Source organism: Pelodiscus sinensis, chromosome 7, assembly GCF_052426305.1.
Source record: "Pelodiscus sinensis isolate ZL-2025 chromosome 7, ASM5242630v1, whole genome shotgun sequence".
NCBI classification, from domain to species: Eukaryota; Metazoa; Chordata; order Testudines; family Trionychidae; genus Pelodiscus; species Pelodiscus sinensis.
In genome coordinates, this window is record NC_143058.1 from 46,475,371 (window position 1) to 46,502,378 (window position 27,008).

The following is a 27,008-nucleotide window of genomic DNA, read 5'->3' on the forward strand; positions in this document are numbered from 1 at the left end:
TGTTTGCAAGTCACAAGAGCCTAAATTTAGTTCTAAACATTCATATACTGACCCAGATTTCATAGAAGCCCATCACTCAAAAATGAAATGTCTACTGAATTTAGAAAAACCGGAGAACAAAAGATCCAATTGAAGATCAGATTAGTGGTAGAAGACAGGCCCCTGAACAATGGCAATACACTCAAATATGGCACATGAGTGTAGAAATGAGTAAGAGGAAGGTGGGTATAAGTAGCAGGCTAGCTAAAAAGCCTTTTTCACAATATTATCTGAGAGAAAACAAAACCAAACCTAACTATTCTCTTTGATAAAAGTTTACTTTGAGCCTTCGTAAATAGATCAGTTCAGTGTATTGCTGTACACATATACTGGTCTATATTTTTATCTCAGGAAATCACAGAATACTAGAACTGGGACCTCAAGAGATCAAGTCCAGTCCCCTGCCCTCACGGTCCAAGCAGTGTCTACCTCAGGGGTGGGCAATAATTTTTTGCCGTGGACTACTTCAAAAATTTCTGGTGGCCCCGGGCCACACCAGAAGGGGCAGGGCCTCGAGCAGAAGTAGCAGGGCCAGGATACTTCTGGGTTCCCCACCCCCAGACCAACGATGGTCTGGGGGTGGGGAAACACCTTTGCCTGCCTGTCCCCCAACCCCCGTTCCTCCTAGTTGCCCATGCCCCTGGCTGGGAGGAGACTTCTTGTGCTCCCCTGTCCCCAGGTCAATCAGGGTCTATGGGTGAGGGAACGCACAAAGTCTCCTCCCGCCCTGCCAGGAGTGCCTGGTACTTCCAAGCGCCGCATGCTCCTGGCAGAGGAGAGGAAACTTTGCATGCTTCCCTGCCCCCAGACCCTGATTGATCTGGGGACCAGGGAGTGGCAGGGCCTCCGCAGACTGGATCCAGCCCGCGGAGGCCCTTCTGCCCACCCTGATCTAGATCATCCCCGAAAGATGTTTATCTAACCAGCTCTTAAATATCTCCAATGATAGAGACTCCACAACCTCCTCAGGCAATTCATTTCAGTGTTCAACCACCCTAATAGTTCAATCTGTAGTGAACATTAACATTGTGCAGCAACTTGGAACATATTAAGACTAGCAAAATTACTATATGTGCAAAAAGAATTTAAAGGACTTCTGAATGTAAACTTTGGTGTCCATAGTCTATATCTATACAAATCAGCTGTGCTATAATATCTGTGTTAAACCCCAAAAGGCCAAACAGACTTCATGTCTCCATGTCTAACTAAGGTGATCCAAGATGAAAAACCTGTGAAGCCCAAGTTGCAGGAGGGGTAAAAATGTGAAAACAAGACATCTAATAAGCAGAGAAATCAGCTCAAACAAATAGAACTAAAATAAACTTAGCCATTTTTCCTACTACATATTCAAAGAGTTAACAGCATTAGGACTCCTTAACATTTTATTATAAGAAAAAACTCTCAGGAATACTCCAGTAGAACAGCTACTCATTTGAGACTCATGCACATGTTGAAGGGACACAAACTTAAAAAAAAATTAACTTGAACATTTACCTAGCTTTGTTAGTTGCACCTAACTTGTACTTGGATTGAAAAAAAATTGAATACAGTGAACCCTCGCTACTTCGCGGTTCGACCATCGCGGATTCACGACTTCGCGGACTTTTTTCATTACATTATGTATATACGTGAATCCGCGATGGTCGAACCCCGAAGTAGCGAGGGTTCACTGTACTGTGAACATAAAATTGATCCTTACCAAAACTTTAAAAAGCCTCGGGGGAAGCCGGCGGGGGGGCATCCCAGGCGCGCCTGGGCTGCTCCCCCGCCGGAGCCCCTCCGCGGCTTTCAAAGCCTCGGGGGAAGCCGGCGGGGGGGCATCCCAGGCGCGCCTGGGCTGCTCCCCCGCCGGAGCCCCTCCGCGGCTTTCAAAGCCTCCGGGGAAGCCGGCGGGGGGGGGCATCCCAGGCGCGCCTGGGCTGCTCCCCCGCCGGAGCCCCTCCGCGGCTTTCAAAGCCTCCGGGGAAGCCGGCGGGGGGGCATCCCAGGCGCGCCTGGGCTGCTCCCCCGCCGGAGCCCCTCCGCGGCTTTCAAAGCCTCCGGGGAAGCCGGCGGGGGGGCATCCCAGGCGCGCCTGGGATGCCCCCCCGCCGGCTTCCCCCGAGGCTTTGAGGATCCTACTTCGCGGATTTTCAGCTATCGCGGTCGGGTTTGGAACCTATCTACCGCGATAAACGAGGGTTCACTGTATTTCTCTTCTTTAGTTTTATTTTTTTTTTCATTTTGCAGCATTTCCACTATCTACAAAGTATTTGTTACCTTTCAGATAATAGGGATGAGAATTTTTTTTTAAAAAAACCTAAACAACAATAACAATGTCCAGAAATTTTAGGAGTAGCTGCAGTACCCCAATAATTGAAATAATGGTTTAGATTTTGAGTTGATTATACATCTTTAAAAACTCAGAAGAGGACTAGAACTTATCTTCAACCTGATGAAAACTGATTTAAAGGCTGTGCAGATTATCATCCTGAAAACCTATGCAACTTCTGATGTTGATACTTTTTGAACAGAAAAAATCTCTTCCTCTCCCCCACCCCCCAACCCAGACCCAGCAGAGACATTTCCCTCACAAAAAAGCATTTGCTAACTAGTCAAACCTATTTTAAAGGAAAAAATTGAGCCAATTGTGATAACTCAAGGGCTGTTGAAAACAAACCCAATCCCTAATATCATTCACTCTCCATTTTCTTTCAACAGACACAGCAGTTAGGAAAAAGGCATATTTTACTTACATCAATGGAAATGCAAAAAATGGAAGCACCATAATCAGCCTTGCTGTCCATTCATCAGGTAGATACCACAAATATACGATTAAGAAAGTACCAAAATAAAGAACTAATGAGTAGAGAAGGAGTCTTCCAGCCCATAGCTTCTGCCGCCTCTGATTTTTTTCTCTAAATTCTTCTAATGCCTCGATTTCCTGTAAATAGAGGTTTTTAAGTGACTAGTGGCTGAAATTAAGTGATGCTTTGTTAAGTTGGTTGAAGTTGAGCATTTCAATACGATTTTGAAAACTCTGCACAAGCAATCAGGCTTTCTGTACTTGATATTCATTAGTCCAACACATCTAACAATTTTCACAGCATGAACTGCATCTTAATACATCAGTTTTGGCATGGACCACCTGCCCTTCAGTCACGAGCAGATAACACTCCTTGGGCAACTACAGCAACTGAAGAGTGATAGTAAAAATGTATGTATTTTTAGTCACCTTAATGGGATTTAGTAAATTGGAAACAAAGAGGAAAACCATCACAATATGACCAGCCAGCTTTGACATAGCAAAAGCATTCCACGGTCTAGATTGAGCATTGTTGCCTTAATAGGCACCTACGAAACTTCACAATTTTTGTTTTAATACTCTACCTCGTCCTGCAACAAAGCTGAGATATTACAGCCACATAAACTATATTGTATTTAGCACTCTCTTATATCAAGTATATAGTCCTCGATATCTTAACACGGTTTGGTTTAGAATTTTGGCAGACAGTTGAATGATCTAGCAGTGCTTTGTACTTTTAATGGCAACAGAAGTACCCAAACCTTTGTTAATTTGCTATTAAAAATACCAACTAGATATTTCAGAACAGGTAACTGCTAGGAATGTAAATGACTAGTTGCTTGCCCCCCCCCCCCCCCCCCCCGCTGCCTGTATCAGAAAGAGGCAGCAAGGGGGGTGGGGAAAAGGATGGGGTGCTTCAAAGCAGCAGCACCACATGAAGCTCGAGGCCAGACCTTGGGTTTCACATGCTGCAGCCACTTTGAAAGACTGCATGCAGTCGGGGCCAGCTAGGAAGTCCCCAGCTGCCCCAGGCTGTATGTAGTGTTTCAAAGTGGAAGCGCCATGTGGAGCCCGGGGTCAAGTGGGGACTCCCCCGTTGGCCTCGGGTTCCCTGCGGCGCTGTAGCTTTGAAATGCTGTGGGGAGAACAGAGCCAGCAGGGGACTGCTTGAGTCCCCCAACTGGCCCTATGCTCCCTACAGAGCTTGCGCCTTTGAAGTGTAGCAAAGGCGAAGGCGACCTTATCAACTAATCAAATAGCCAATGCAAATTGCATTGATTATTCAATTAGCCAATTAATCTAAATTTAACATCCCTAGTCATTGCTCTATATACAAAATTTGTCACAAATGCTGACCAGAATCTTACTAGATCACAGAATTGCCTCTTCAGTTATTCTTGTCATGATCTTGTTTTACCACCACTGTAAGGGTTTTTAAATGAAACCTGTACTGAATTTTCTAATGGGCCTAATGAATAGGACTTTGTTCTAGTGACATTTTCTGAAGAGCATAAAAATGAGGGCGTACCCTTTAGCCATAATTAGATTCTCCAACCAGGACAATTTAATATTCATTCACTTTGAGTTACGACCATTCACACTTACGACCAAAGCTCCCAGGGAGCGGTTGTAAAGGCGGTCCCCAAGTTACGAACGCGACCTGCACTTACGAACAGCGCAGTGGAGTGTAACTCAATGGGGTCCGAGTTACGAACAGATCGAGTGTTTGGCCCATAACTCGTTCGTAACTCGGAGAGAGGCTGTACTAACAAAATGATGACTAGGGATGTTAACTATCATGTATTTGTAAAAACATGTAACTGCTGGAAATTTTATGGTTACACAACTACATGCAGGAGGGGCAGGCGGGAGCCAGGGCTCACAGGAAGCTGACTTTTAATGTTGACTTTTAAGCCAGCTTCCCGCAAGCACTGGCTCCCTCCTGCCCTCCTCCCCAAAGCTGCTGCCTCTGTGGGAGACAGCGGGGGCAGGGCAGGTGGCTCCACAGAAATTGGCATGCATAGAGCACCAGCTTAAAAAATGGCTTCCCACTCACTGCTGCCTCTGTTGCTGCTGATACTGAGGCAGCACAGGGAGGATGCGTGTAGCTGTCATAATGAATTGATAATCCCAGGCTTATCAGTTAATCATGTAATGAACTACACACTAATATCCCTAAAGTTGACAATGTGTCTTTTAATGGTTACAAAGCTTTAACTTTCTGAATGTCTACAGAAATTAAATAATTGTCTTATCCCCTGCCAATAATTTCCCACAACTATAAAGATTTAAATAAAGATTCTAAAACACTAATGACTAAACATTCTAAAAATATTAAAATTGAACTCTGCCAACCCTAATTAAAATGCAGGGCTGGCCTTACCATGAGGCCAACTGAGACGGCTGCCTCAGGTGCCAGACTGCAGGAGAGTGGGGGCACCACTAGGAACCAGAGTGTAGAAAATTGTGGCTGCTGCTGGTGCATCTGTATTCTCTCTGCTCTAGAGAGGGGGTGTCGTTTGAGCTCTCTGCCTCAAGTGCCAAAATGTTGTGGGCCGGCCCTGTTAAAATGTATATATACATTCCACTCCAACTCTCCCCCACAAATTTATTAAAAGCTTGTTAGTTTTTAAAAACTGCCCAGATGTTAGATATTTATTTCTGACGCAAACAAAACAGCAATAGTGCAGAGGCAAAATACATACCTTATCAATTTTCTCCAACACTTCTACTGTTGAAGGCTTTGCCTGCTTACAGGGGAAGGAAATGAAGTGTCATTCAACTTTACAAGGATACCTAAGATATTCTGTTTATAGCGTATTGCCAGCAGCACTCATACAGGATAACTGATTAAGACGTTTTCATTCAAAACCAAAATAATTAATTATATTTACTTTGAAGTGTCTTAAAACTATTCATTTTAATTGACTTGTTACCTGCTTTCCTCACACATTTCCTGCTCATAAAGGCTCCTCTCTTAAGTCACACACTAACAGTATTTGCATTCAAAGAAATGGTCTACACTACACAGGTAGGCTAATGCAAGGCAGCTTATGTGAACATAATTCTGTAAATGTACAAGTTACAGCCTTGTCCTGATGATGTAAATGCCCTACTAAACTGATACAGTAACACTCCACAAGAGACATAAGGCTTATGTTGGTATAAGGCTACTCAGTGTCCTTGTAGATCAGGGGTGGGGTAGCTTTTTTGGATTGGGGACCACACACAAGTGAGAAGCAAAGAAAAGTAAAAAGCAAGAAAACCCTCACTGACTGAGGAGAAAGACACTCCTCACATTCTGATCACACACCAGAGCTTAGGGGGGCCCAGGCTAGTAGATTTTGTGTGCTCCAGCCCCATGGGAGGACAGCTGGAATGCCAGTGTGGGGTTCCCAATCCTGGAGGGAATCCTAAACCCTGGGGGCTGGATCCAGACAAGTCGGGGGCCACATCTGGCCCCTAGGCCTGAGGCTCCTCAAACCTGCTGTAGATATTGCATTACTCGCATGGACTGTTGGCTGTCATCAATTTCATGGATGCATGCTGGAACCCTCAAATTGACAAGAAAGCCAGGCAGCTAGACCCAGCTGCCCCCATCTCTCTGCCAGGCTGCATGTGCCCAGCTCCCCGTTCAAACTGCTGAAATGCCCAGGAAGCTAGCTCTCAGCCCTGCTCCCTTCATTCCCCCCACCACACACACACTGCTCCTGTTCAGTTGGTAGGAATGCTCCTAGTGAGGACATGTACAAACAGAAAGTGTGTAGTGTGTACATCAGCCACCAGAGCAGTTGCTGTTGGGGTTTTAAGTTAACTTAACATAGGACAACTTAACTCTGTAGTGCTGACATGCCCTTAGAACAGGGGTGGGCAAAAGGGCCTCCGCAGTCCAGATCTGGCCTGCCAAGCAGGTGAATCCAGCTAGGTGGAGGCCCTGCCATGCCGCTGCCCCCAGGACAATTAGGGTCTGGGAGCAGGGGGGAAGCGCACAAAGTTTCCTCCGCCCTGCCCAGGATCATGCGGCACTTAGAAGTGCCATGCACTCCTGGCAGGGCAGTAGGAGGCTTTGTGCACTCTCCCGCCCCCAACCCTGATTAGCCTGGGTATAGGTACCTCGGGGTAAGCTGGTTGGGCGGGGGGCAAAGGTGCTCCCCCACTCCCAGACCAATCATGGTCTGGGGGTGGGGAACCTGGAAGTATCCTGGCCCCACCCCTTCTGCTTGAGGTCCCGTACCTTCTGGAGCGGCCTAGGGCCCCTGGCAAAAAAATTATTGCCTACCCCTGCCTTAGAAGTACCTGCTGCAGTGCTTAATTTGTGCCATGACTTGCCAGGGTTGAGCCCTGATACCTCCAGGCTTAGGAATTCATACTCCAAACCTCTGGGCTTGCTGCATCAGTTATGAAAATTAAAAAAAAAAAAAAAAATTGGTTGACCCCTGCCATGTAATTGCTTGAGCCCCAGCACCTCTTATTTCAATTTAAGAATTCAATTGCTGTGCAGGAGAACTGCCCTTCATTGTTCTCTATGATTTACCATTCCCCTACCCAGTGCTAGTCAGCTGGTATACACACACAGTGGCAGTAACGGGGAGGGAGACAAGAATGAGAGGAATATGGAGAGGGAGGGTGCATGTGAAAGGAAACTCAAAACATCCTTTGGACATGCAACACATTTGAGAAAAAAAATATAATGAATTTCAGTTAGCTTTAAATAGTTTGCAATTTACAAGTGTTCTGTAAAGGAAGAAAGAGTTACTCACCTTGTGCAGTAACGGTGGTTCTTCGAAATGTGTCCCCGAGGTTGCTCCACTCTGGGTGCTGGTGCATCCTCGCGCCGGCAACCGGAGACTTTTCTAGCAGTTTCTGCCACGCTGCGCAGGTGCCATGGCACCATCTAGTGTCATTGGACTTGAGTGCGCCTGAGCGCACGGCTCCTCTGTTCCTTCTCTACCCACTAGAGTATAAGGCTCCAAGCAGGGGAAGGAGGGAGGGTAGTGGAGCACCCATGGGGACACATCTCGAAGAACCACCGTTACTGCACAAGGTAAGTAACTCTTTCTTCTCCTTCAAGTGATCCCCATGGGTGCTCCACTCTGGGTGACTACACAGCAGTTGTCGGCTCGCGGAGGTGGGTTTGGAGCCGTGTGTAGATAACACAGCTTGTCCAACTGCCATAGAGGATGCTATGGAAGCGGAAAGAGCGTAGTGTTGCGCAAACGAGTGATCGGATGACCAGGTAGCAGCGTTGCAAATGTTTTGCAGTGGAACGTTATGAAGGAAGGCAGTCATGGAAGCTACCGCCTTGGTGGAATGAGCTGTGATAGTTCCAGGTAAGTCCTTGCCATATAGGGTGTAACAAGTTTGAATGCAGGATGTAATCCATTTAGAAATTCTTTGAGACGAGATTGTTTCTCTCTTAGATCTTTCAGTGTAAGAGATAAAAAGTCAAGGTGAGATTCGCCACAGCTTCATGCAATCCACGTAGAACGCCAGAGCTCGTCGGTCATCAAAAGTGTGCCATGCAGTCTGGATTGGGTCCACCTGCGGCTTCGGAAGGAAGGCAGGTAAGTGTATGGGTTCACTCACGTGGAAGGGGGAGGGTACTTTAGGGAGGAATTTAGGGTGGGGTCAGAGTATCACACTGTATTTACAAAGGACAGGGTATGGAGGGTCGGCCACCAAGGCCGCAAGCTCACTCACCCTCCTGCTAGAGGTAATGGTGACGAGGAAGGCTACTTTCATAGACAAATGAGACCAGGAGCAGATAGCTATTGGTTCGAATAGCGGTTTCGTCAGGCTCTTTAGAACGTGGGTCAAATCCCAAATGGGGACTGGTGGACGGACAGGAGGAAAGGTATTCTGCAGACCCTTAAAGAAGCGTTTAGTCAGAGGGTCAGCGAGAAAGGAAGCGCCCTGTGTAGAATGGTGAAAAGCTGCTATGGCAGTGGCATGGACCTTGATACTGCTAAGTACTAGGCCGGACTGTTTCAGGGATAGTAAGTAGTCCAGTAAGGTATGTACAGGAGCGAGGTGTGGTGGGCTTGCATGGGTTTGAGCATACCAGTGGGAAAAACGATTCCACCTGTATAGGTAGGTTTTCCTGGTGGAATGTCTTCTACTATTAATTAAAATGTTTTTCACTTGTTCCGAGCAGGCAGTCTCAGCATCCTGGAGCCATGAAGGAGCCAGGCATGGAGATGGAGCTTGAGAATGTCTGGATGAAGGGTCCAACCGTGGTTCTGAGAGAGGAGGTCGTGGTGGGAAGGAAAGGGATACGGGTCCATCACCGTCATCTTGAGGAGGCAAGGATACCATGTTTGTCTGGGCCACGCAGGTGCCACTAGAATGACTAGCGCCTGGTCCGTTCTGATCTTGTTGAGGACTTTGTGTAGGAGCGGGAAGGGGGGAAAGGCATACAGGAGGCAGGCATCCCATGTGATGGAAAAAGTGTCTCCGAGGGAACTTTTCCCTGGGGCTCCTCTGGAGCAGTAGAGGTGGCATTTTCGGTTGTTCTTTGTGGCAAAGAGGTCCACTTCCGGTTGGCCTCAGTGAAGGAAGAGCAGAGTGAGAGCGCGTCTGTCGGTCATCCATTCGTGCTGGTCCATGAATGTACGGCTTAGAGCTGTGACGTTGAGTATCCCGGGAAGGTAAACAGCTGAAGGGGTGACCCCCTTGTGATAGGCACTAGCTCCACAGCTTAGTAGCTTCCAAACACAGGGAAAGGGATCGAGCACCACCCTGACGGTTGATGTAGTACATGTAAGTGGTATTGTCCATCATGATGGTGATGGTCTTGTGAGCTATGTACTGAGCGAAATATTGGCATGCATAGCTGACCGCCCGTAACTCGAGGTTGATATGGAATGTTTGCTCCATAAATGACCATTTGCCTTGGGCTGTGATGTGTCCCAAGTGAGCTCCCCATCCCATGAGTGAGGCATCTGTTATAAGTGTGAGAGTGGAAGAGGCTGTTGGAAAGGAACGTCGTGTAGCATATTTCGAGGAATTGTCCACCAGAGCAGGGAGTTGATGAAGCGTGGCGGAATGGCGACGGACTTGGAGAGTTGGTCTCTGGAGGGTCTGTAAACCGTCGTGAGCCAGGACCGAAGAGGTCCCATGTGAAGTCTGGCCAAACTGACGACAAAGGTCGTGGAAGCCATGTGTCTGAGGATTGAGGCAGTGGCGGACCGTGACAGTCGGTACTGCTTGTGCTGCTCAGATAAGGTCGCATATCACCGTGAACCTGTGTTCGGGAAGAGTAGCCCTTGCTGCGACTGTGTCGAGGAGGGCGCCTATGAATTCCAGCCTCTGTGTTGGGCGTAGAGTGGATTTTCCGTAATTTACGTGAAACCCGAGGTTGAGTAGAAGGGCTATTGTGGTATCTGTCATGGTCTTCATCTCGAAGGACGCACCTTTTATAAGGCAATCATCCAAATACGGGAATATTATGATGCCTTGGCATCAAAGAAAGGCCATTACGACCGCCAGGGTTTTGGAGAACACCCTGGGGCCATGGACAGTCCAAACGGGAGAGCCCTGTATTGGTAGTGTTGGGTGCCCACTGTAAACCGTAAGAAGCGTCTGTGAGCAGGATGAATTGTAATGTGGAAATAGGCGTCTTGAAGGTCGAGAGCTGAAAGCCAATCGTGTTGATCGAGCGCGGGAATGATAGTTGATAGGGTGACCATCCTGAAACAGTGGTATGCGATGTATTTGTTGAGGCGCCTGAAGTCTAAGATGGGTCGCCAGCCTCCTGTCTTCTTCTGGGTTAGGAAGTAGGCTGAGTAGAAACCCTGGCCCCGAAATTGTGTTGATACGTGTTCTACTGCGCCGAGTTGAAAAAGATGTGAAACCTCTTATAGGAGGACGGTTTCGTGAGAGGGGTCCCTGAGAAGGGATGGGGTAGGAGGGTGGGTAGGGGGAAGAGAGGTGAAGGGGATGATGTAACCAGATTGAATCAGATCCAAGACCCATTTGTCCAAAGCGATGAGGGACCATTGATGGAAAAAAGGCCCGGAGGGAGTGGTGGAACTGAAGGGTACCAGTTGGAAGTGTCAGTGGATTGGCTTCTTGGCTCTCAACATGACCTCCAAACCTGCTGCTTGCTCGATGGTAGATGGGGTGCGACGTGTTGTTGTTGTTGTCGTCGCTGCTGTCTACGACGTTGAGATCTCTGCTTGCGGAAATCGTACTTGGGTTGTTGACGGAACGGCTCTCTCGGGCGTTGGTAAGGCTGGTACCTAGTTCTCTTGAATGGAGGAGTGTACATTCCAAGGGTCCTGAGAGTAGTATGAGAGTCCTTCATAGAATGCAACATCATCGGTTTTAGCTGCAAAGAGGTTGGTTCGATCAAAGGGTAAGTCCTCAACCTTTTGTTGAAGATCCCTAGGTACCCCAGATGCTTGTACCCAGGAAATTCTGCGGAGCACTATCGCCGAGGCCGTAATTTGAGCTGCGGTGTCTGCCACATCCATAGTGGACTGCAATGCTGTGCAGGAGATGGTGTGGCCCTCCTGCATAATATTGAGCAGGGCTGACCATCTATGCTCCGGGAGGTGCTGGAGCAGATCCTGGAGCTTGGAATAATTGGCATGGTCATAGTCCGCAAGCATGGCAGTATAGTTCGCAGCCCTGAGGAGCTATGTGGATTAAGAATAAACCTTTGAGCCCATAATGTCCACCTTTTTGTGATCCCTGTCTTGTGGGGTTGTTCTTAGATTAGGGTCTTTACCCTTGTGCCATACCGAATCCACCAGTAGGGAGTTCGGAGGTGGATGGGTAAAAAGGAAGTCTATATTTTTTGGAGCGATAAAGTATTTATGGTCTGCTCTCTTATTTGTTGGAGTGACGGATGCTGGGGTCTGCCAGATATTGTCGGCTGGATCCATAATAGCGTCATCCATGGGGATAGCAATTCTGGAGGTAGTTGGCAGCTGAAGCGTACGAAGAAGGCGATATTGTTTGACTTGCACCTCTTGGAGATCTCTTTCCTGAGCTATAGCAACTCTTTTAAACAATTCCTGAAATTTTTTCGTGTCATCTCCCGATGATGGGGCTTCGGTGGTGACCGCTTCGTCTGGGGAGGAGGAGGAATTGTGTAAAGGAGATCTGGTCTTGCCCTCAGAGAGGGAGTCACGTGCATCTGAGGGGGCTGGAGAATTCGGCTCAGTGGCAGATACGGTGGCAGGAAGCAAGGGAAGAGGTGGCCTGGAAATAGTAGAAGAGGGTCAATGGTGACTCTTCTTTGGATGCGACTCCCAGGGTTGCCACTGAGTGGCATATGGCGGAGGTGGGTAAGCGTAGTGCTGTGCATACCACGGATGCAGAGGGGGAGGGGATGCATATTGAACTGCAGCCGGCTGCCAGGATGGAGGTCTATGTGCCGGGCTAGAGTGTTGCGATGAGAACCTGCTCCTTGGTTCGGTGCCGATGTCACTGACTGAATGAGAAGCGGCCGAGGAGCGCTGAGATCTCACCAAGTGGATAAAGGAACCCGGGGACAGCAGTGCCGAGGAGGTGTGGCTCCACACCGGGGATCGGTACCGCTCATGCCTCTGAGATGGTGTGGGGCAATGCGGTTTCGGTGGTAACGGTGCCGCTAGCGAGGGGGGTTGATGGTGCCGAGGTTTGTTCCGGCACCGGAGCGCTAGAAGGTAGATTATCGGCACGAGCCTTTTTCGGTGCAGAGCACGGTGCCATTTTGGCATTCTTCGGTGCCGAGCGCTCTCTCCCTGGCACAGTCGGTGCCGAGGACAGCTTAGGCACCGTAGCGGTCGGTGCCGTTGATTTTTGCCTTGGCTCTGAATGAGCTCTTTTGTGCGGTGCCTGCGTCTTACGCTGTAACGCGCCGGAGGTTCCCGGCCTATCCTCAATGCTAACCCGTAATGCTGACGGTGCCGAGGATAGGGATGGAGTTGGAGAGAGACCAGTTTTTGATGTCGTGGAAGAAGAGTGGGTAGGGGGTTGATTTTTCTCCATACCCTTAGTTAGTTGAGGTGATCTAGAAAGCGTAGGTGAGTCCTCTGAGGAGGGACGGAGGGACTTCTCGTATAAGAGAGTCCTTAGTCTACTGGCTCGGTCTTGGCACACCCTCGCTGTTAATTTGGAGCAGTGCAGGCACTTTTGAGTCTGGTGCGCCTCCCCAGGGCACTTAATACAAGCGGAGTGTCCGTCGGAAGCAGGCATGGCATCCTGACATGACTCGCAGCGTTTGAAGCCCGGCGAGCCAGGCATGAGGGGCTGGGGAAAAGCGGCAAGCCGCAACAAGAATTTTTTTTTTTAAATAACTAGACAGGGGAGGCGAATAGGGCTAAAGAACTTGGATGATGAGGTAACTAAGGGAATAAAACGAGGTATTTAACTATTTTTAGAGAAAAGTAAGGAGAACAGAGGGCTCCGTCTGCTGCCGAGAACAGAGAAGGAACAGAGGAGATGCGCGCGCAGGCGCCCTCAATTCCAACGACACTAGAGGGCGCCACGGCGCCTGCGCGGCAGAAACGGCTAGAAAAGTCTCGGGTCGCCGGCGCGAGGAGGCACCAGCACCCAGAGTGGAGCACCCACGGGGACCACTCGAAGGAGAAGCTGGCATGACAAAAATCAAGGAGAACCTAAACTATGGAACTTATTTCTGCAAAAGGCAAGAATGGCCAGACTTCACACAGGTCTTGGACCTTGCTTTGCCATAAATTCCTCCCATACCCCAAGCAAACTAAAGACGCAAGTTTTCCCACAGACTGGGAAAGAAGACATTTCTATTTTTAAACATTTGGCAGGCACTCTTATATTAGTACATACATATAATTGTCTAGACAGATAAAAGATGACACTCTCCTTGATTTATCCACTAGTGCCCATGTTAAAAGGTTCAGAACAGAAGCCAAATCACAACCTTTAAGTACTGCTACAGCCATCCTGATCCAATCATAAGTGATTATTTTGATATAGAAAGGGACTTCTGAAGGAATCCCTGAGATGGCAGCCATCTTCCCCACACTTCTAAGAGTTATCGATTCAAAACAAGGTCCAAAGGCAGGAAAGCAGAGAAGTTAAATAAGGGCACAGAAATAGCCTGAACATTAGTAAGAATGTGCCCAAAGTGGATTATGAACCTGGACTTCTTCAGTTATGCAGTTTTCCACTTGGCCAGCATGACCAATGTTTATTTGGTTATTAGTTTTCAATCAGCACATGCATGATATACTAGACATTTCAGATTCAGAACAGTTTTTTGACCAAAGTATCATAAACAAATACAAAATTATATTCTAACCCCTACCAAATTATTTAGAAAAGAATGTGTCAAACTACAAGTGTTTTAGTCTTTTGAACGATCTTTAAAGATTTTTACATTGTAACAAGATTGACTTACCCTCCATCTGGAAACAAGTCCACCCATTTTTTAATTTGTGGTTGGTTTGGTTGCTTTTAAGTATCTTCTGATGGAATTCACAGCTAGAAGTAAAGCATTTCTGTTTAAGAATATGTCAAAAGTAAATTTTAAGATGTTTAAGGTAAACATTTCACAATTGCATTTTAGTATATAAATTAAGTAATATTGCACACAAGTGTCTATCGCCATCAAATTTTTCCACAGTGTTCTGCATTCAAGCCACCAGTTTTAGAACCTCTTTATATTGTTAAGTCATTCTACTCATTAGCCTACCAAAGTCATGGTCAAGTTTAGGTTTTGCTTTGGAAATATCTATACACAAATGAAATACAAAATAACTAGTAGTAAGAGACCCAAGCCTTTGTCTTCATTTAACCACCACAAGAATTATAATTTAGCAAATGAGAAAACTATTTAAGTTCCATATAATTTAACTAATCAAAGGAATTTCAATTGAAGATTTAAAATGTAAACAAATTTGACAATTTAGATTTTTTTAAATTCATGTGAACTAAATGGTCTTATGAAGTATCAGACTAGCCTCTCTATATGCCCAGAAGATACACAACCCAGCCAGTAACAATGCAATGGCCCTTTACTATTTCTATAGTCTCCAGGTCCAGCTGTCTGCTCAGACTGACAAGGATTCCAATCAGTAAAAATCATAATGGAGTTGAAAAACAGAACCACCACAAAATTACTTCAGAGATCAATGAACAACAAACATAAACCAACAATCTTTAGCTACTAACTTGCTGAGATCCATTCAGACAGAACTGCTAGATAAAAGATTATATATTGTATTACCATTTTAGTCCCTCAGTTAGAATTTTACCTACAAATAAGTGGGGGGAAATTAAGTTACAAATTCCTATCTATAATAATAAGGGATCCTACAATGCCACTTGCCATGCAAAAATGCAGATTTTGCATGGTTACAGAGGCTTTTTCATTTTTTTCCATTTTGGAAAAAAAAAACCTTTGTGTATGTGTGTTCATAAAATGTATGTGTATTTTATATAGGATGGTGATCACTTGTTGCTGAGTATGAACATTTTCCATTGGACTTGTGGATCCTCAGATGGCTGATAAGGCCGATCCTTGAACCACAAGTTCTGTTACAGTGAGGACAGAGGTTTCCAGGTATAGCAGGAAGCTGTTGACTATGACTAGAAACCAGTCTCCACTTCCTCCTGTGGCTCTTCTCCTCAGCTTGTCAGTGGGCAAGTTCAAAATGCAGGGAGCCATTGTGTAGCACTTCTCTCCATTTTGACCAATCCTGGGTAAGTGTCTTTCAAGTGTCAATGTCAATGTTGCACTTTAAGTTATACTTTAACAAGTTCTTATAATTCTTCCATTGCCCTCCCACCTTACAGTATTCTTCTTTCAGCTGAGAAAACAGACCTGTTTTGGGAGGTGATTATCTGGCAGCCAAACATTATGACCAGACCAGCAAAGTTGCTGATGGATGACCATTGTCTCGATAATGGTGGCTTCTTCCAGAACACTGATGTTAGTGCACCTGCCTTCCCATTTGTTCTTCAAGATCTTATGGAGGCAGCATTGGTGATACCTCTTAAGGACTTTCAAGTGATGGCTATAGGTTGTCCAGGTTTCAGACCCACACAAGTGTTGGCAGAAGGACAGCTTGATAGACAAGAAGTTGGATGTCTCTTTGAAGGTTGTGATCTTCAAAAACCCTGTGCTGTAAATGAGAAAAGGCTGCACTGGTACCGCTCAGACGATGTTGGATTTCTCCATCAATATCTGCCTTGGATGAAAGATAACTGTAGAAAAAATGATCAACGTACTCCAGTGCCTCTCCATTGATTTTAATACATGGAGCATATGGTACCTCATTTGGAGAGGGCTGACAGAGTACTTAGGTCTCTTGATGTTGAGGGCAAGACCAAGACTTGGGTAAGCAACAGCAAACACCCTCAGGATAGTTTGAATATCACTCTCAGGATACGTCCACACTCCTCATTCCACAACGAGTAACAGTTAATTCGAACTAAGGGGTTTAATCTCAGAATCCCGCTTCTCTACTATGTGTAGACGTGGGCAGTTACTTCGAGCAAGTCAGTTTCCAAAATGGAGACGGGCCGGGAATATGCTAATCAAGCACGGGATATTTAAATCCCGTGCTTCATTAGCAATTTCGGTCACCCTCATTAGCCTCCCTAGTTCGAACTAGGGGGCTAGTGTAGACGTATCCTCAGAGTAGGAAAAAATTGCATTGTCATTAGCATACTGAAGTTCCAGGATAGAGGTGGTGGAAACCTTACTTTTAGCTTTCAGCCTGCTAAATCTGAACAACTTTCCATCCATTTTGTACATGATTTCAACACCAGCAGGGAGCTTCTCAGCAACCAGGTAGAAAACGATGGTAATAAAGACTGCAAGCATGGTTGGGGCAATGATACAGCCCTCTTCCACTCCTGCTTGTACTTAGAAAGGTTCACTCTGGGAGACAGTGCTACTCAGAATAGTCGCTTTCATGCCATGTAGCAACTTTAGGACACTGATATATTCATAAAAGACATACAATCTTTGAAAATACAGTCCAAAGTGCACAGTGAATCACTTAGTAAAGGCTTTAGTTAGATCAACAAAAGCCATATACAGTGGTCAGTTTTGCTCCTGACACATTTCTTGCAGCTGCTGTGCAATGAAGATCATATCTGCAGGTCTGCAACATGATTGGAAGCCACTCTGACAGGGGCAGAAGATGGATTGCAAGGACCCATACCAGAACTCTGTTTGCAACAGCAAGGAAAGAGATACCATGAGAGTTTCCACAGTCCGCTTTATTCCCTTTCTTAAAGAGGGTTACAATCAAAGTGTCCTTCATTTCACTGATTATCTCCTCGTTTATCCAGATTTTAATGATAAGCAGGCCAAGCTGCTGAATTAACTCGGGTCCGCCATCTTTAAAGATTTCAGCAGCGATCCCATCTGGACATGCTGCCCTGCTGTTCTTTATCTGCTTGATGGTACTGTATACCTCATGCAAATTTGGGAGTCTCCAAGGTCATCCCCAGAAGGTCACTAGGGGATTTCATCTTCAACCATGGAGTTCCGATTAAGATGATCTTCAAGATGTCCTTTCCAGCAAAAATTAATGGCTTCATTGTCCTTCAGAAGTGTGGTTCCATCCTTAGAGCGAAGAGGTTCATACCATGTCAAGCTGGCCCATTAACAGCCTTTATGGCACTAAAGAAACCACATGTATTATGCGTGTCCATGAAATGTTAGAGTTCTTGCACTCAATCCACCATTAGTTCTTGCGTTCTCTGGTTTTACATTGGACTTCCACCTTTGCCTTAGCGTGGGTGGGTCTGTCTCTGGGTACATCTAGACTACATGCCTCTGTCGCCAGAGGCATGTAGATTAGGCTACCAGACATAGGAAAATGAAGCGGCAATTTAAATAATCGTCGCTTCATTTAAATTTACATGGATGCCGCGCTGAGCCGACAAACAGCTGATCAGCTGTTTGTCGGCTCAGCGCGATAGTCTTGACACGTGGGTGTTGACATCAAAGGTATTTGTCGATCACCCAGGTATGCCTCCTGGGATGAGGTTTACCTGGGTGGTCAACAAATACCTTTGATGTCGCCACCCACGCGTCCAGACTATCACACTGAGCCGACAAACAGCTGATCAGCTGTTTGTCGGCTCAGCGCGGCAGCCATGTAAATTTAAATGACGCGGCAATTATTTAAATCGCCGCTTCATTTTCCTATGTCTGGTAGCCTAATCTACATGCCTCTGGTGACAGAGGCATGTAGTCTAGACGTACCCTCTGTCTCTGTCTCATTCTGCCAAACACAAAATGCCATTCTTTTCTTGTTGGTGAGTTGCTCTATTTCCATACAATTCTCATCAAACCAGTCCTGATGCTTTCTGGTATGGTAGCCAATGGTTTCCTCGTAGGTATTGATGATTGCTGCTTTCAGCTGGTTCCAATGTTCCTCAATTTCTTCCAGAAACTGTGATGGAAGCTTTTCTTCTAAGACTGCTTGGAAGCGATCAAGCTTAATGAACCTTAAGTGTATGGAGTAGGCTTTGCTAATAAAGAACAAGCTCGTAAGATGTAAACGAAAATTGAATCTTCAGTTTGCGTGTGACCGGCTTCTTTTGCAGCCTCTATATGGGGGCAATCCTAATTTTCATTGTGGATCAAATGAGGCGATCAGTCTAGCAGTCATCAGCACTTATCACTGCTCTTGTGAGAAGTACTTGACTGCAATCCTGAGCACCAACTATGACAATGAGAAGATGCCAGTGCTCTGAATGTGGAAAAAGTTTTGAATTTCTTCTTTTGTTGAAAAAGAGTGTTTGTGATAAGTTTGTGTTCAACACACTTGGTCAGGAGCAGGATTCCATTTGAATTGCTTTTGCCAACTCCTTCTTTCCCAATTGTTCCTTTCCACAGGTCTGAGTCTCGTCCAACATGTGCATTGAAATCCCCCCAGAAGATGGATCTTCTTTAGAGGTCCCTGATAAAATGGTTTACAGCTGAAAGTAGAAATCTTCCTTTATATCTTACAAGCTTGTTCTTTATAGTAAAACCTACTCCATACAAATTGAGGTTCATGTAAAGATTTTCCCTTCCAGAAGTAGGTGTACCCTTCATTGTCCTCCCTCACCTGTCTTTCATCAGCTCTTCTAGCTTTGGACAAGGCAACAATATCGATGTTAAACCAATTTAATTCATGATCAGTGATAGCTTTACATCGCTCTGGTAGGTCACTGTCTGAGTTGTCCATCAGGTAAATACATTCGAGGTGCCAAAATTGAAAAGTTTCTTACATTTGCGACTGCTGGGATGATGATCCTGCTGGATGCGGCTCTCAAGCCAAGAGGAAAAGAGACAAGACTATTTTTAGGGCACTTTTTCTAGCCTCCTCCCCATGTGGGGTGAGCAGAGTGGGTCCTAAAGAGAACTGCTCAGTCATGGGTGCAGCTGCCGAGATACTCGACTTGCCTGTCTTTGAGCAAGACGACTGCATCAGACAGCCACCACTTGTGTGTCGGTCTGTGACTAGGAACTTCTGGATCTCTCTGTCCTGTTCCCATAGCCACTCACCACCAGACTTTTGACTTCTGCAGGTGTTGTTTTCTCATAAACTAGAAGATGCCTATGCAGGATTTCTTTTAAAGTAGATAGACTGGTGCACAACAGTCACCATGCCGTCCCTGATAGATAGAGGGCTTGAATCCAGTGGCACGAACACTACGATGATTGGAGATCCTCTGTCTGCTGCAGCCTTCAACTGTCTTCATAGCCGCTCTAACATTACACAACAGTTTCACCTCCATTGTGCAGTTAACCTCCATCTGCTCTGCCATTGAGGACTTTTTGGATCACATTTTGTCTGGAACCTGACCCTTGACCGTTCTGCCATGGGTGACCATAAGGGAGTAAGTAACTCCAGGCAACATCACTCTCAGGTGTCATTGGAACATGCAAGCCTCTCCACCACTACAAGGTGATGGATTCGTGAAGAGGCGATTATATAAACTATAATTATAAAAGGAATCCCATTTAACCAAACCTCCATTATCCAGCTCTTTATATTAACAGAATCATACTAGTTACTTGGGGCTGCCAGTGGCTGGGGCTTAGACAGCTGTGGTTCAGGAAATACAGAAAGCCAGATAATGGAGGCTCAGATAAGTGAGATTCTACTGTCTATCAATAAAACATTGTGTTCAACAGATACCTATGGTTAGGGAAACTAAAGTTCAGCATTTCGTTTTAATTGTGGAAAAAATTGATTTTTTATGTTTATCAGAATTTTGGTTTATTTATCATGGAAAAATAGGATCCCTGGTAATAATCCCAACCTAAAAAACAAAGGTCATATCTAGTCTTTTGAACTCTGGAGACTGAAGTAACACTGTCACTGAAACAGAAATCCCTTCATTTTATTAGAGTATTAAATTACTATTACTAAATATCTTAGGCCAAATAAGAGATCTAGAAACTCCATCTAGTTATATTTCTTCTCAAAAAGTTTAAGAGATTGTCAGAACAAAGTAACACCATAGTACATACATCCAAGATGGATTTGATTTCAATCAAACTGATTAAAATCAAATTGATTTAAATCATGTTTTAAATCACTAGCCAGGAAGATATGTTTCAATCATGGTTTTCTACCTAAAAGTGCATTCTTGTTAGTTGTTCTAGCTTTGGATTGTGAAGAATATGTATTAGGGTTAGATGCAGGTTTCATTTTTAGAAGGTTCACACTATACATTTAAATAGTGATTTATATTGAAAACTTTTCAGGTTAGTTTTACAGCTATATCAGAAAATGAATGATTATTTGGTAATTTCATTTACCAAAGGCAATTGAAGCAGATATTTATGAAGACACTGGGAGGTGAACTCTCTCTAATTCAACAAGTTAATCATTAATATTTGGAAGATTATCTTGCCATGCTGTATTAGGGCAAGAGCATCACCAGAAAGATATTTACATTGCTTTATTTAATTAAAATAACAGGGATATGCATTCCAGATTCTTTTCTTCATACAAAATATTATTAGGTGATGAGCTTTCGTGGGCCAGACCCACTTCCTCAGATCAAAACTAACAGCTACATTTCTATTGCTATAGCTAAGTATCTCTTCACCATTTAAGAAAACCAAAAATCCCCATGAAAGCCAGAATTATGAGGCTGCAGTAAAGTCTTATGATTCTGAAAACAATCCTTAAAGATGCTAAACAAATCAGTATTTGAACTACTGCCAGTTTAAGTCAAAGAACAGATGGACAGGTCAACTTTGCTACTGCCAAATGACTTTCAAAGGGGGGGGGGGGAACTGCAGACAGGGAAAAGTACAATTGCTTTCTGGATTCCTGATGTACTTTTGTGGATAGCCACCACTACAATAGAGGCCACAATGAAAGAGTAACATGTTTGTTTTCAATAAGACTTTTAAACATTAAGTTTATATAATACCCACTTGGCAGTCACATGCAAGGCTGCGTATGTCAAATATGTATTATATGTTTGGACCATTCTGAGCAGACACTTTGTTCTTGAACACGTCTAAAAAAAGATGCTGTTTTTGTTGCAAAATCATATAAAAGCTTCAAAACTACGACATGTCTAATTATTCACCAGAAAGTTTGCATTCTTTAAAAGGATACAATCTTAATAATATATACTTAACTTAGCATTACTTGTCTATTTTGAAACTTATTTGCCAAAATGTGGGTATGGACTAGGGGTGTAAGTGACAAGTCGAGTAGTTGACTATCCAATAAGCCTAAGCTACTCATGTGAGTACTTGCTCCCGCAAGGGCAGGATGGGGGGGGGAGAGCAGGAGCCAGCTTAAAAGCCGGTTGCCCGCAGAACCGTCTCCGTGGTGCACAGTGGGATAGAGGAAGAGCCACAGCGGTCGCAGAGTTGGCACAAATTGGGACTGATCAGTCCTAGCTCGCGCTGGCCCTAGGTGCTACCCCTGTTGCGGCTCTGCATTTTAAATGTACAGCCACAGCGGTCCCGAAGCCAGCGCAAACTGGGACTGCTCAGTTCCGGCTTGCGCCGGCCCTGGGAACTACCCCTACTATACCCCCACTCTTAACATAACATAAGAATGCCGTACTGGGTCAGACCAAAGGTCCATCTAGCACAGTAGCCTGTCTGCTGAAGGTGGCCAGCACCAGGTGCCCCAGAGAGGGTGGACCGAAGACAATGATCAAGTGATTTGTCTCCTACCATCCTTCTCCAGCCTCTGACAAACAGAGGCCAAGGACACCATTTCTATCCCCTGGCTAATAGCCTTTTATGGATCTAACCTCCATGAAATTATCTAGCTTCTCTTTAAACTCTATTATAGTCCTAGCCTTCACAGCCTCCTCTGGCAAGGAGTTCCACAGGTTGACTACATGCTGTGTGAAAAAGAACTTTATTTTATTAGTTTTAAACCTGCTACCCATTAACTTCATTTGGTGTCCTTTAGTTCTTCTATTATGGGAACTAATAAATAACTTTTCTTTATCCGCCCTCTCCATACCACTCATGATTTTATATACCTCTATCATATCCCCCCTCAGTCTCCTCTTTTCTAAACTGAAGAGTCCCAGTCACTTTAACCTCTCTTCATATGGGACCCGTTCCAAACCCCTAATCATTTTAGTTGCCCTTTTCTGAATCCTTTCCAAGGCCAAAATATCTTTTTGAGGTGAGGATTCCACATCTGTACACAGTACTCAAGATGTGGGCGTACCATAGTTTTATACAGGCGCAGTAAGATATTCTGTGTCTTATTTTCTATCCCTTTCTTAATAATTCCTAGCATCCTATTTGCCTTTTTGACCGCCACTGCACACTGTGTGGAAGTTTTCAGAGAACTATCCTCCCTGGCTCCGACTACATTTAAACTGCAGAGCCACAGGTAGCAAGTGGCCCCTCCTTATCAACTAATCATGTAGTCAATACAAATTGTATCGACTACACGATTAGCCAGTTACCCACTTCTTAACATCCTTCGTATGGACACGTATTCATATGAACTAGAACTGTGATTTATTGTTCTGAAAAAACAGACATTTTTAAATGAATGGACATTTGGCATGCACAGGTAGGGATGTAAGTACATTTAGTGCTCTTTATTCATATGCAATATATTCTATTTGATAAGCATTTCCAATCGTTTTGGATTGCACATGAGGTACATTACCTGATAGCCCCTCCAGTACCATTTTTCTCCCCTCTCCCTCATGTCTTTCTTGCAGCTCTTTCAAAAACCACAGGACAGATTTCCTCCACCCCCCTCCATAAATATAATACCCAAAATTCTTGTTCATTTCATTTCACACAGAGACCATTAATACCCTTATATTAAAGACAAATTTCCCTTGCCTACACCTGCTTTCCTCTCATGCCCTGGACAATAGCAGGTTACAGCTTATTTCTTCCTCTCTCTCTCCGCCTATCCAGCATGAGTAGAGTTCTTTTCACTCTGAGTAATGGTGAAATGTGATAGTACCTGCTTCTATAAACATATTACTGAAAATGCAACTACGTTACCCTATGCAGTATTTGTTATTCCAATACAGCAAAGCAGTAATTTAAGTGTCAAAAGTAACTTTTATCTTAAATGACATCATGGAAACATTTTATAGTCAATGCCTAAATTCAGAGATTAGATATGTTGACAGTATCTCTAGCTTTTTTTATGTTTTATGGAATTAAGAAAATCTACGTGAAAACTGAATGGCTAGGAAAAATAAAGGGATGAATTAGACAGATAGGAAGGTTTCAGGTTAAACTTTTTTTATTCTTTTAATTTAAAAAGGGACATCAACTAGCCAATTACTGAGCACGAAACCCCACCCACATAAAATAACTGTAGGGAAAAACTAATAGAAAATATTAGAGCAATATCTGCATATTTAATTTGGTGGTCCACTAAACTTGTGTCAAGAACTGCAAGTATACAGATTCCTGTCTTCAGGTAAAACTGTAATATGAGCATTTTCTCCTATTTTAGCACTTAAATAAAACCCTACCCTTTGAGCAAAAAATGGCAAAGACATCAGACTTCCCAACAGCCCTCCAAAAAAAATAGTATAAAAATGAATCGTATGAAGTCCTCTATTTTCAGCTTCAATTTTCTCCACACTGCTATGGTAAATAAGTGATTTGTAAACTACACACAATCTCAAAAGTCAAGCTTACATTATTTAGTTTTGCAACCTGAAATACTTATGTACAATATTCTCAAGATTTAAAGTCACCTCAATTCAGATAACACACTAAGAGATTAATGTCTATTGGGAGTTTATAATACTGCATGTAAGAGATTATACCAGATGACACCAAGGATTATTTTCCTTCAAAATACACAGATACACAGTTTTGTTTGAGGTTTCATCAGAAATCATGTTGGCCCATAAATCATTGATACTTTCTCTGGGCAATTCATCACCACTGCAAGAACCCCACTTTTTTCAGTTGGAAGTGAATTTTAAAGTCAGATCCAGAATCAGACAACTTGATTCAGTTGATTCCATTCTCTAAATCCAAATTAAATCTTTTAAAGACAGTTAGCTTACAAAACATAATCCTTGACAAAAAAAAGCCCCAACATGCTTTGTAATTAGAATCACGGTATATTCTAGTATTTATTCCTGCTTTTTTGTAGGGTAAAAATAGTCAAGATTGCACAAAAACAGTTGACATTTTCAAATATGGTGTCTCTATTAGGATCTTAGGTACATATTAGGTCACTGAATTAGGAGTCTAATTTTAGACATGCATTTCCAGCTCATATGATCATAGGTGTTTCAATCAAGAAAGCAAACCCAATTAGGTGTGCAACAATCCAAGTGTGAGGCTGGATAGACCTTGGAGACTACAAAGTTGACTTTTTTAAAAGTTTTTTTTAACCTATGTTGCAAACAACTTACATTAGTAAACAGAAGTCTGTTTTTCACCATTATGGCTGCCTGGTTTTGCATTTTAGTTTGAGCAATAAAAACAGACTCCTGAATTTAATGTTGTTTTCCCCTCAAATTCAGGTTCTATTAGATTATCACATGCATGAGTATTTTAGTTACAAACTCTGTAGGGAAACAACTGCTAAAAATTCTCTCTTGATTTGTTTTGTAAATGTTACTGGAAATATCTGCTGGTGTTAAATTTTGTAAATTTTTATTTAAAAAACAGATTTAGGATCAAACTGGACTTCAAAGAGATAATTTAGGGATCAATACAGAGCCAAATCTACAATACCTGGTGCAATATCATCAACCACAGTCAGTCCGATTGGCAAAACAGTCAGTAGATTCGGAATTTGAGGATGAATTAAGGAATGGTTTAGGTTAAGCAACTTATTTTAGTCGAGTTTTCTACAGTTGCCCATGAAACCAGACTAGCACCCACAACACACCAGGGCTTCCTTTACTGAGAAAGTTGACCTGGAAACTAATGTTAAAAGCTCACAGTTTTGTCTGCAAATCACTTATGAGACGTGCTCCCATAACACTGTACCAGTGCCAGCTGAACCGCACTTTACAGAACTAGGAACATAACCACGGCGGCTTTCCCGTGGCCACCCCCTGCAACGGCACAAGTCCGCTGTGCGAGTGCAGGGAGAACAAGCCTGCAGGTCTCTCGGCGTCCTGGCCCCAGCTCCAGCCAGCCCCCGTGCCCTGGGAGCTGCAGTGGCAAACGGGACACAAGTTCCCCTGAGCGCCAGGCCCGCTGCCCAGCCCGGTGCAGGGCGCCAGGCCTGCGCGCCGGGCAGGGGGGCCGCCTGTCAAGCCAGCTGCTGCGGAAGCGCCCGCTGCTGCGCCGAGCGCCCCCGGGCTGGGACAGCACTAGAACCGCGCCACGGAGGGGCCCCGCTCCTGACCCCCCTTCCGGCCAGCGCGGAGCCCGGGGATGCGCTGGGTACCCGAGCCGCGCCCTCCCCTGGTACCTGCCGCGGGCCCGCCCCGCGCATCCTGCTGTCGCCTCCTGCCGCCGCTGAAGGGGCCGCAGGCCGCCCGGCTCCACTCCCATCAAACACCGCGCGCCCCGCGCAGCCAATCACCGCTCGCCGCCCCCAGGACCCGGGGTCACGTGAGGGAGGAGGCTGGGAGTGGCCGGGCAGCAGGCGCAGTCTGAAGAGGGGCCCTGCTGGGGCGCGTGTAGTCGCGCGGGCGGCCAGTGCCCCCGGCGCGGGGAGACGGCAGCTGCTTTCGAGCCAGGGCCCCCGCGCTGTCTGCCTGGCCAGGGAAAGGAGCAGGGGCAGCGCGGGAAGGGATCCCCTTCGGCCCCGCTTTCCGGGGCATTAGCGCGTGGCCACGGGGCTCGCCGGGCTGCTTAAGAGTTGAGGAAAGTGGGATGGTCGCGGCGGGGCTTTGCCTGGGGAACAAGTGAAATGCACGTTCTCGGGTGGCTTTGTGGGCGCTCAAATCGCGACAGCGCAGGTCTCCCACGCTGCCCTGCGAGTGTTATCAGCCAGCTGTTCTGTAATACCGGCAGCTCTACGCCTGCCCTTCACCAGCGTTTGAGGCCAGAGAGAGAACACGTGAAGAAAAACCGGCTCAGGCTAATTCAGAAGAGAAATATTGAGGGGGGGGTTGGGTCTGAGCAGAAGTAAGAGAATTAGCTGAAGTCATGCATGGGAAGAAAAGCTTTGTAGAGGACAAGTGTTTCTAGTGAGCAAGTGTTAGGAATGGAGCACATGTCAGATCTAGGACCTAGGGGTATTAGCGAGGAGTTAGTTGACTACTGGATAAGCATAAGCTTATTGGGTAGTCAGGTGGAGTACTGACTACTCACTCTCTCCCTGTAAGATGCAGCAAGAGTAGGGGGAACAGGAGCCTGTTCTCCCCCAGCACGGTCTGTGTGGTGCCACATGTTCCTCCCTCAGCTTCCTTTATGAGAAGCAGCAGGGGACATGGGGGGGGCTCTGGCACGAGTCATTGTCCACAGGAATCCTAGCGGGGAGCTAGGGCCCCCTGCAGATAGGCAGCTGCTGCCAAGCAGCCCCTGTCTGTAACCAGTCCTGGCCACCTTGAGCAGGGGCTGCTGGACTCAGACAGTCCTGGTTCGCACTGGTCTGGGACACTGCGCCTCTGCATTTTAAATGTAGAAAGAGCTTCATGGCTCTTACAAATTGTATCAACTATATGATTAGCCAGATAACTGCAATTTAACATCCTTACTAGGAACATGTATAGTTGAAAGAAAAAAAATCAGTAAAGAGATGAATGGGGAAAAAAGAAGTGCACAAAAGTGAGCAGAGAAAAATAGGGACTTTTTTAAGTGAAGGCA

The 27,008-nt window shown here is 45.3% G+C and overlaps 1 protein-coding gene across 4 annotated transcripts in view; it reads right to left on the reverse strand.

Annotated features, from left to right (window-relative positions):
* Positions 1-25,817, reverse strand: part of LNPK (lunapark, ER junction formation factor) — a 126,303-nt gene extending 100,486 nt beyond the window's left edge. The window contains exons 1-4 of one of the 4 annotated variants that reach the window (XM_089779769.1): positions 25,666-25,817; positions 14,193-14,275; positions 5,530-5,571; positions 2,775-2,962 (exon numbers count right to left, since the gene is read on the reverse strand). In XM_089779769.1, the coding sequence (XP_089635895.1) occupies positions 2,775-2,962; positions 5,530-5,571; positions 14,193-14,219 (257 nt within the window). In that variant the 5' untranslated portion in view covers positions 14,220-14,275; positions 25,666-25,817. Of the gene's footprint in view, positions 1-2,774; positions 2,963-5,529; positions 5,575-14,192; positions 14,276-24,977; positions 25,592-25,665 lie in introns of those variants that run through there. The other 3 variants (XM_075933691.2, XM_089779770.1, XM_089779768.1) reach the window with 3 other exon arrangements.
* Between the last annotated feature and the right edge of the window lie 1,191 nt (positions 25,818-27,008).